Raw genomic sequence first — 10765 nt, forward strand, 5'->3', positions numbered from 1 at the left:
AGAGCAACAAGGGCTCTTAACTGCTGGGCCAACTCTCCATCCCATAATTGTGTCAAAGGTTGACAGTCCAAATCAGGTGTTCTAATAGCTGTGCCCTCAAGTAACTAACAACCCTTTTCTTTATTTGGAGCAGGGACTGGGGACTGAACCTGGTGCTTTGCTTGTATCCCAGGCAGGTGTTCTACCACTGAGCTACAGACCCAGTCCTCCTTATACCCTTGTTTTTAAAGGTTTGATGTGTGTGTGTGTGTGTGTGTGTGTGTGTGTGTGTGTGTGTGTGTATTAATGGAGGCCAGAAGTGGGTATCAAAGCCCTTGGAGGTGGAATTCAGTTGTTTATGTGCTGGGATCTGATTCTGGTCCTCTGATAGAACAGTAAGCCAAGCCATCTCTCCAGCTCCTTTTACCTCTTGGCTGGAGACAGGTTATCATTAAGTTACCCGTGCAGGCCTTGGACTCACTATGTAGCCCAGGCAGGCTTCAAGCTTATGGATCCTCCTGCCTCATCCTCTCCAGGTGCTGAGATTCTTGGCCTGTGCCACTAGGCCCAACATCCAAAACTGTTTTTAATTATACTTTAAGCATCGTTCTGAGTGAGGAGGGTGATAGACACTGGAAGAGTCAGCTAAAACCTTCTTATCCATCTAGAACATCCTTTACTTTATGGCTGACACTCACTTATTAGTGAGTACATACCATGCATGTCTTTTTAGGTCTGGGTTACCTCACTCAGAATGATGTTTTCTAGTTCCATCCATTTGCCTGCTGGCACATTGTCCTCCATGTCATTTACCTGCAGATCCATCTAGCTGTCCCTGCATGGGCCACCAGGTCCTATTTACGTGAGGCCATCTAGACCACCCTGCAATTCAAGCTACCCTCATCTTTCCTCTGTAACCTGGAAAGCTCAGTTGGGTACCACTTTTATCAGTGACTACTCCTTATCCCAACCCCATGGTTCTAAAGGAAACTGCCAATCTACCTCCAGGTCACAGACGAGACCGTCTGACCAAGCAGAGCCAATCACAGAATCTCTCTCCTCTGCCCAAGATTTTTGGTCCAGGATGGACACTCCACTCCAGGTGGACCAGCCAAGAGTCCTCTTGCTATGCTAGGATTTTTTTCTTTAATCATCTAAGTCTTTCCTGATCGGATCCCTTTGGATGTGAAGTCCTGGCGCTGGCAGGAGTGAAATCATTGACCTAAGGTACAACAGGAAGAAGCTGAGAGGCGGGGAATCAAAGGAAGAGAGGAGGGCACACACGTGTTGGCTTTCACGCATGGCTGTTCTCTTCTGCACCTGCCTCGAGTCAGTCCTAAAGTCTTTCTCTTCGTTCATGCTGGCTGGACTCGGCTTCTCTTACCGGGGAGACGTCGTGGTGGAGTTATGCTTCCCAACATTCTCTCCAGACGGGAGGCAGGCTGAAAGTTTGAGATCTCCCCAGGCTACCTACAATAGTGAGTTCTAGGCTAGCCTGAGCTACAGAGTGAGAGACCTTGACTCAAAAACTAAACCAAACCAAATATCCAATTCCAACATATCTCATTAACCCAGAAGGAGAGGGAGGGGGAGAGGGAAGGGGAGGGGGAGGGAGAAGCAGAGAGGGAGAGGGAGAAGAGGAAGAGAGAAAGAGCAGACGTTAGTATCAGTGGCTTTGTGAATGCAGTCTTTATTCCTTACACAGAACAGGGCTTTGCAGAGCTCCCCATAGCCTGGGATCAGCTCTCTGGATGAAATATGCCCTGTGTGCACTCAGTGTGTTGAGGGGCATGCCCCGCCATTCCCTGAAGGAGGCTCAACACTCATGCAGCAGGAGCCAGACCAATCCTGTTATTTGCCCGATCAAACACGGTGAAATACAGCCTCAGGAAGACATCCCCCAGCACCCACATCTCAGGGTCTGATGGGTCATCCATGCCCTCCTCAAAGTTGCTCCTGCAATTGTGTGACCGATCCTGGAAAAGAAGGGCGACAATGAGCTCAACAGCCTTCCTCTCCCATAGAAACCCAAGCCTGGTAAAGAGCATCCCCACTGCCGAATTCCTCACCTTTCGGATGTAGGCACTGGCTGGCACTGGGTAGGTAACACTGCCGATGGTGAAGACAATATCAGGCAGGGTGTTGATGGTGTCACACTTGAGGAAGTACTGTCAGAGAGGGGTTGGCTGGAGGTTAGTGCTGTGTGGAAAACCCAGAGTGGCCCTCCCATATGACCTTTTACCTCGCCGTCACCAGAAGCCTTGGCACCAATTAGATTCTGGATGTTAACGATGGAGCTTCGGGGGCCGGTCAGCAAGGAGGTCCCTGTGTCCATAATACCTTGGCAGCCACCATCACAGGCAATGACCTCCCCATTCATGGAGATGCTGAGAGGCAGGGGCCAAAGTGGACACCAGGATTACCATACAGTGACACACTCCCCTTCCCTGACTTTAAACAGCCAGTCAGCTCTTCACACCCACCCTCCTGCATGGTCACTTTACCCTTTCTGATTATATGTTTACACGAAAGGTTCTTACTATGTTTTCTGAGCTGATCTCCAGTGTCTGAGCTCAGAGGACCCCTCTGCTCCAGCCTCCGCAGTAGCTGGGACTACAGGGTGAAACCACCATATTTAGCTTTCCTTTCTGTTTGTTTCTTCCTTTGTTTTGAGACAAGCTCTTTCATAGCCCAGGCTGGCCTCAGACTCATTTCTCGTCAAGGATGACCTTACACGTCTGACTCTCCTGCCTTTGCTTGTCAAGTGCTGGGATTAGAGGTGTGCCCCGCCACACCTGGTTTGTCTGATGCTGGGGATCAGAGCCAGGCTTTCCCACACGCTAGGCAAGCATCCTACCAGTTGCGCTGTATCCCCCCAGCACCGCCCTTCAGTAACAGAGTGCACTGAGCTATTTCTAGCCTCAGGGCCTTCTGCCCATTACCCTGTGCCTGGCTGGTTTCTCATCATCTCCCAAGTTCCAGTCTATCTGTCACCCTTTCCAGCCGCAGATTCAATGCAGTCCCTCTCTTGGTTCCTTTACTCATTTCTAGCAAGCAGTTGTGTATCCATGTATGCACTACTAGACAGTACGGTCACTAAGTGCCTTCCTCAGGCACCTCATACAACAATGCTCAGCAAGTGGTGTGTGTGTGTGTGTGTGTGTGTGTGAACTGAGGAATGAAATGAACAAGGAACAAGGGACACTTGTGTCTGACCAATTCTACAGCGTAGGAATGAGGATAGATGCCTGTGGGCATCAGATACTCCACAGCAGGGAGAAGGGCAACCATTTGCTGCAGAAGAAGCCATCTCTCTAGTAGACTGCCTCTGTGTGGCTACTCCTGCCCAGGCAACCCCCAGGAAGCCCACACAGATGGCCAGGCTGCTGGTGTCTCTGAAGGATGCTTAAGCTTCTGTCTGGTGACTCTGCAGAGTCTGCTCAGGTTTTAGCCTCCTGGGTTCAGGTGTTTCAGGTTCCTAGGTACCCGGTTCTCTATATCTGCCCCTAGCCTGGTCCCTGACTGAGACATGGATTGGTGGCTCTCCTTATGCCCAGGTGTTCTAGGCTCCCAGATACCCGGTTCTCTGTTCCTACCCTTAGCCTGCTGCCTGGCTGAGACATGTGCTGGTGACTTTCAGGTCAGCAGAGGCTTGCATCACCTTCTGTCTGTTCTCTGGGGTGATAATCTTTTTTTTTTTCCATTTTTTATTAGGTATTTAGCTCATTTACATTTCCAATGCTATACCAAAAGTCCCCCATACCCACCCACCCCCACTCCCCTACCCACCCACTCCCCCTTTTTGGCCCTGGCGTTCCCCTGTACTGGGGCATATAAGGTTTGCGTGTCCAATGGGCCTCTCTTTCCAGTGATGGCCGACTACGCCATCTTTTGTGGGGTGATAATCTTACTGTGGGCCCAGGACTTAACCTGCATTGGACAGGAAGCCCCAAGTCCTGGGCACGCCTAGGACTGTGCTCGCTCCTGGTGCCTCTGTTCAGTCTGGTAGAACCAACCCCTGGCCCAAATCTCACTTTAAGGCTTTCAGACCATACTTCCCACCCATCCCACTCTACACAGGCCTTTTCCAGAGACTCCTGCCCATCCAGGTCTGTAGGTGCCCTGCCCTTCAGTTAGCATTGAGACCCAGGCCTGACTTTCTCTGGCTGAGGCGACCTTGAGGGATTACAGGGTGTGGCTTCCAGGGGTGTGTCTATGGTGTCAGAGAATGGGTGTCTGTGTGTATCAGTACGTGGCACTGTATGTGTGTCTCCATGACTGTACATGTCATGTGCAGGTGTGTTTCTGTGTGACTGTCTCGTGACTCCATGTGTCAGAACATGTCAGTAACCTTGTGTGTGATTGAATGTGTAGATGCTGTCATATGTGGACATAGGTCTATGTTACACCGTGTGTGTGTGTGTGTGTGTGTGTGTGTGTGTGTGTGTGTGTGTACATGTTGGAGGTAGTATCCAGGGGCAAGAATCAGGCATGTGGCTTACCTATCCACAGCTAATTGCCAGTAGCTGGGCTTGGACACTGGTACCCAGTGAAGCTCTCCATGGTAGTAGGAGGGATCCACTCCACCTAGCATCAGCATGCTGCCCTTTTCATCCTTGCTGAAGGGAAGAAGAGGAGGAAGGGCTTACCGCCCAGTGGAGACAGATCAGCATGCCTGACCCCCAGCCAGCACTGCTTAGTGGCTCTGGTGTACTCAGCCACACCCACACAGCCCTGCCCAGCAACCCTCCTTAGGAGTCCCATTATTCGTGGGCAGGGAAGTTAAGGCAAGAAGGGCCATGTATCTGCTCCAGGTCAGTTACACAGCTCATGAGAGGCAAATGTGGATAATTGGCTACAGAGCTGGACTCTGGACACGACGTCATTCTGTGAGGTACTTGGACCCCTCTGGAAACCAGAGCAGCTTTATGGTTGCATCTAGAAGGGTGTGAAGTCCACCTGTCTAGATTGTCGTTTTCCAGAACACCGAGGCCTAGGGTGGCTAAGGATGTGCTTTCTAGCTCACGCTGCACCAGCTTCATTGCAGGGAGCCCTGCCCCCACCTCAGGCCTATTGGTTCTCTCTGCCTGATATATTGCTGTCACAGACACAGTTACTAGCGGAGGTCGCTTTTCCTTTGTTTACTGCCTTCTTGTCTTCTGTACACCCCCACCCCCCGTTTTGTGTATCCTCACACAGACTGTATACTGGCACTCAGTGTTTAGCAGGTGTTTAATAAGAAGTAGTTGAAGGGATCATTGTGGAGCAGACTCAAGATTCCCAAGGCACAGAGAAAAACTGAACCACTTGCTTAATGCTAGAGCTGCTTGGTCATGCTAGAGCGCTGGGATTCCAAGGACTCAGGTTCCTGAAGAGCCTAGAGTCATACACACACACAGACATAGACACAGACACAGACACACACAGACACACACAGGCACACACAGGCACACACAGGCACAGGTACAGGCACAGGCAGGCACAGACACAGACAGGCACAGACAGGCACGAACAGAGACAGAGAGAGACAGAGGCACAGGCACAGGCACAGGCAGGCACAGACACAGACAGGCACAGGCAGGCACAGGCAGGCACAGACACACACAGACACACAGACACAGACACAGACACGGACACACACAGACAGACACAGACAGAGATAGACACAGACACAGACACAGACACAGACACAGACACAGACACAGACAGACACAGACACAGACACACAGACACAGACACAGACACAGACAGACACAGACACACAGACACAGACACAGACACAGACAGATCCCACTCTCACATGTGGGATCAACTCCCTCTTTGGGTGGGGAAGAGACAAGTATCCACGGGACCCTGTCACCTGTGCTTTGCCTTCTCCCTTGTCCTCCAGATCCTCAGCCCCTCAGCAACTCAGTATAGCTGAAGAGCCGATGGACTGACGCCCATCATGGGGAAGGATCCTGAGGACTGAGCTTGAGTCCCGCTTCTCTCAGCACTAGACTGGGCCATCTTGAGCAAAGCCTTTCTCAGAGCCTTGGTTTCCTTATCTTTGACTGAAGAGATGGGACTAAAGGGGTCAGCAAGTTCTCCTTAGAGGGTCTAGCTGTCAGCACTGGAGGCTGTGCACACTGGGAGACATTCCTCCTTACTGACTGGCTCAGTGACACTGTTGCTGTGCAAAAGCAGCTGCAGGCAGGACGGAAACAAATGCTCCAGTGCAGCTGCAGTGACTGAGGCAGATGATGTAAGCAGATTCAGTGTCCAGGCCACAGGGAGCAGACTAGGTCTGAGGGCCAACATTTTTTAATGCAACTGACAGCCTAGAGAAAGGGTTGATCTGGCACAGGCTCACCTGCTCAAGTAGAAGGCAAAGAGATTCTGGGGGATGAGGCCTTGTAGCCACAGGTTGTCAAAGACGGGTGTGATTCCCTGAAGGCCAAGGTTGGGGTATCCCAGCCCCAGGATACCATCAAAGACAGCATATTCCATGAAAATGCCAGGTTCTTCCAGGCTCAGGCCAAAGGCCTGGGCCACAACCGTGAGGTCCCCAATCTGTGACGGAAGAGGGGCTCTGATAAGGCTCTGAAACCGGGGCTGTGGGATGACTGGGCTTGGGGTGGGAGAGCGGGTAGGGAGATGGTCTGACCCGCAAGGTATAACTGAGTCCTGGCCCTGCCGGAGGCTGCTTGGATGTGAATCCCAGGGAGGAGTGGGTGGGCAGCTCCCCTGTCGTCCATACTCCCGACATCATTTGAGTTTATACTGATGCTGAGAGTAACCAAAGGATCCCTCTTGAAGACGAGTGAGGGCAGGGCATCTCCTTCAGGGCGTTTCCATGGTTGTCTTTTCTGCACCCTTGGAAGGTGGGAGCCCAGGTGTTTAGGTTGTTTCAGTTCCGGTGTTTAGTTGAGCTTAGTTTTGTTTGTAAGACTGGGGTCACTAAGTGTCCTTAGCAGGCCTGGAACTTGCTGTGTGGACCAGGCTGGCTTTAAATTCACAGAGCTCTGTCTGCTTCTGCTTTCTAGAATGCTGGGATGAAAGAAAGGCCTGTGCCACCATGCCTGATTAAGCTACCAAGATTCTCAAGAAATATTCACACTGGGAAAAGTGTGTGTGTGTGTGTGTGTGTGTGTGTGTGTGTGTGTTGCACTCTCAGGGGTTTTGTTAATTCTCAAAAGCCTCCAAGGCCTCTCAGGTAACATGGCTCTCCTGAATCTGTGCTCAGCTTTTTCTGCTTGGGAGTTCGAAGCCCCTTGGCTGCCGTCAGAGGCCTAGACCACAGGCTGTCCCATTGTCTGGAACAATGTGGCATATACAAGTGGCTTATTTTTACACACCTCTTTCTCTTTGCTCCTGATAGGATCCTTTGGGGAAGGAGCTACAAATCTGAGCCTTGGGCACCTGTCGCTGCAAGGACTCACTTGTGGAAGACTCACAAGGGGTGAGGCCAGCTGGAGCAGGAGGGCCTTCCTCCCTGCTGAGCCTTGAGCCGTGTTCTCACCCAGAGCCAGCCTCGAGGCAGCCTCTGCTTCCCGACTTACCCTGACAGTGTCATAGGCAAGAAATCCGGACATCTCTCCTGAGCCATAGGCAACATTCACAGGTCGGCCTGAGACCAGGAAAGTGGAAGACCGAAGCGGGTTGAAGGCTTTGTGGTGAGCTGCAGGACACAGGCAGGGGGTGACCCTTAGGTGTGCTGGGATATGAGAGGTAACGAAAGGCAGGGCAGGGTGGGGTAGGTCGGATCAGAGTGCTCACCGCAGGCTGGGCTGGAGCAATAGATGGATGGTACCCACAGGACTGAAGATCCAGTATCCAAGACAACCCTGAACTCCTGAGGGGGCGTGCCAATGCTGATGATGCCAATGTAGACCAGCTGCAGGAAAGAGGGCTGTGGCTAGGGCTAGACTGACTGCCTTGTCTGTCCCCTGGCTTCTGGGGTGCCGGCCTCCAGAGTGCTGTCCACACTGCTAAGTTTCTGCTCAAGCCTTTTAGGAACACTCCATCCTCTCACATGTGAGGGTCCAGCCCAAGTGCCTCTTCTAGGTAGCCCCTGTGGGTCTCTCCAGGCCCCTGTGCTCTTTGCTTTCTACAAAGTCATAATAGTTACTATCAAGACCACTCAGCCAGTCTTTTCATTGGGCATGCGTTTACATCTCCCCCACCCACTGCCTTTTCCTCTCTCCTTTCCTCCCCCTTTTCTTTTTGATGGGTCTCACTATGTAGCTCAGGCTAGCCTCAAACTCATGATTCTCCTGCCTCAGTCTTCTGATTGCTTGAATTATAAGCATGCACTACCATGCCCAGTGGACACTTGTTCTTTGCCTGTTTCTCTGGGTTGGCTGTCAGAAGCTAGGCTTAGTCAGGTGTGGTGGCACACACCTATGGTACAAGCATTCAGGAGGTAGAGGCAGGTAGATCTCTGTGAGCTGGAGGCCAGCCTGCTCTACATAGCAAATTCCAGGACAGCTGCAGTTACATAGTGAGAACTGTCTTGAAAAAACCCAAAGCGGGGGAAAAAAACAAAAACAAACTAGACTCTGCTCATCAGACATGACAGCATCTTGCTGGCTGGCCCAGGTCCAGTCCATCTCAGAGCTCACTAGCTGTACATTGGTTGAAATCTGTGTCTGCCGGGTAGGGACTCCTCTACCTGAGACACCTAACATGACTTGTAATTGGATTTGCTGGCCTTGGGTTAGACACAGCTCACCCTTGCTTGGGGCCCAGGGATTCACCTCTGTGAAAAAGAACAAAAGTCTGGGTACTCAGTGACTTCCATGGCATAGAACAGGCTGTCTGTGTGGTAGTAACTGGCCATTGCTTGATTCAACCAGCCAGCGCAGCTCCAGATCGGGTAGTGGATAAGGAACAACGGGCGACACAGGTCCCTGTTCCTCACCCATTAAATGTTTTTTCTTTCATGTAAGTGTGTGTGTGTGTGTGTGTGTGTGGTGTATGTGTGTTGTGTATGTGCAGGTGCAAATAGAGGCCGGAGGAGGACACTGGACGTCCTGATCTGTAGCTCCACCTTATTCTTTTGAGATAGGATCTCTCACTGAGCATGGAGCCGGGCTGGCCGGCTACAAACCCCAGCTACTCTCCTGTTTCTGCTCCCACAGCTGAGGTCAGAGGTGTGTGTGGCTACACCCAGCTTGTATTTTATGCGAATGCTAGGGATTTGAACTACTCTTAACTGCTGAGCCATCTCAGTCCCTGCTCCCTACCCTTTCTGACTTTAGGAACCCCAGCCCTCATTCAGTATTCTTCAGAGGGGCCACAGGGCTGGGCAAGAGCCCTAAGGGGATGCTCGAGAGGCCCAGCTCCCGTCACACTCACGTCTAGGTAGTTCCTCATAGGCTCATAAGTTACGGCTGGGTTCCGGCGCTGCTCAAGAAGCACGTGGGCACGGCTTCGAGGGTACTTCTCCAGGTAATCCTTCAGCACTTGGCTTTCCCGCAGGTTTTCACGCATGGACTTAATCTTCATCAGAGGGATTCTTTAAACGAGCATCCAGAAGGAAATTAAGTGAGAGACAGCCAAGAGGCAACCAGAGGAACCACACCTTGCATTGTAATTGCGAGGTGAGTTTTCCAAAGAAGACAATTACTGGGAAGGGCCACCGAACACAATGAGAAGACAATGGCAGGGTTTCCAGTCCAGGCTCTGTTATTCGCTCTCGAGCAAGCCATGGGACCGTTCTGAACTGTTTAGCTTCCCTTTCTGTAAAGAAGATGGGACAATAACCCGCTTCAGGTTGACGGCTTGGGGTGAGGGTGGGGGTGATGGGTGATGGGTGGGGAACACTTGCTGTCTGTCCCAACACTCCTGCCAGTGTATTGTCCTTCTCAAAGTAGCCTGGAAGGAAGGATGGAAAATGAGACATTCTACCCCAACCCCACTTTCCTTGCCACTCAGCTCTGGTCACCATGATGGTTACCATCAAAGCTAGACCTATGAAATACCCCACCCACCCACCCACACACACACACACACGTTGACTTTCCTTATATATACAGGTTCTTATGCATCCTAGGCTGGCAAGAAACTTGATATATAACTGAGGATAACCTTACATTTTTTTTTATCATCTCGTCTCCACCTCCATTGCACGCAGGTGGAAACAGCCTTCAGACCTGCCTTGTTTCAATCAGAAGTGAGGAAGGAGAGAAAAAAGGGAAGTGTCAGGGAGTTAACGTGGCTAATGATGAGGTCTGAGCCCAAAGAGAGATAGAGGTCTGTGGACACTGAGACTCTCAGAGAGGTGGAGGAGGGATCTATAGGGATGGACGGATGGACAGACAGACAGACATTCTGAGAGAGACCTAAAAGACAGTGTAGCAGCTATACCCCTACAGATGCACAAGTTGTACACGTAAGGATTTTGGTAAGAGACACCCACACAGCCCATGATGTGACTTCTGCTGCTGCACACTAGCCCCAAGACTTCTGGGCCTTCCAGTGTTCTTGGCAAGCTATCACTGATGAATGGACACCTGGAGGTTATGAAGGCCACTGGGGATTTCATTTCCTCCTTCACCATGGGATGGGCAGGGGATGAGAGGGTCAGACAGTTTTACAGGAGAGAAAAAGAGGCCAGGAAGACCGCTGATAGCTGTCGGTTTGTACTTACTTGACCAAGCACTCTGAGAGGGCCACAAGCCCAAGGACCCAGAGCCACTTCATGATCCCTTCTCAGGCTTAAGGTGCTAGGGAGAAGTTCTGGGCCTGAAGCTGTGTGGAGAACTGCTTATTAAGTTCGTCTGGCCTGCTCTAATCAGACCCT

The 10765-nt window shown here is 51.4% G+C and overlaps 1 protein-coding gene across 1 annotated transcript; it reads right to left on the reverse strand.

Annotated features, from left to right (window-relative positions):
* Positions 1 to 1650: 1650 nt before the first annotated feature.
* Positions 1651 to 10765, reverse strand: Pga5 (pepsinogen 5, group I). Its single transcript, NM_021453.4, has 9 exons — positions 10613 to 10765; positions 9319 to 9478; positions 7738 to 7855; positions 7521 to 7639; positions 6332 to 6531; positions 4482 to 4598; positions 2222 to 2366; positions 2049 to 2147; positions 1651 to 1955 (listed from the first exon to the last, which is right to left on the reverse strand). Exons 1-9 carry the CDS (start codon positions 10663 to 10665, stop codon positions 1803 to 1805), a joined length of 1164 nt encoding a protein of 387 aa, NP_067428.2. The 5' UTR covers positions 10666 to 10765; the 3' UTR covers positions 1651 to 1802.

This window comes from Mus musculus, chromosome 19, assembly GCF_000001635.26.
Source record: "Mus musculus strain C57BL/6J chromosome 19, GRCm38.p6 C57BL/6J".
NCBI classification, from domain to species: domain Eukaryota; kingdom Metazoa; phylum Chordata; class Mammalia; order Rodentia; family Muridae; genus Mus; species Mus musculus.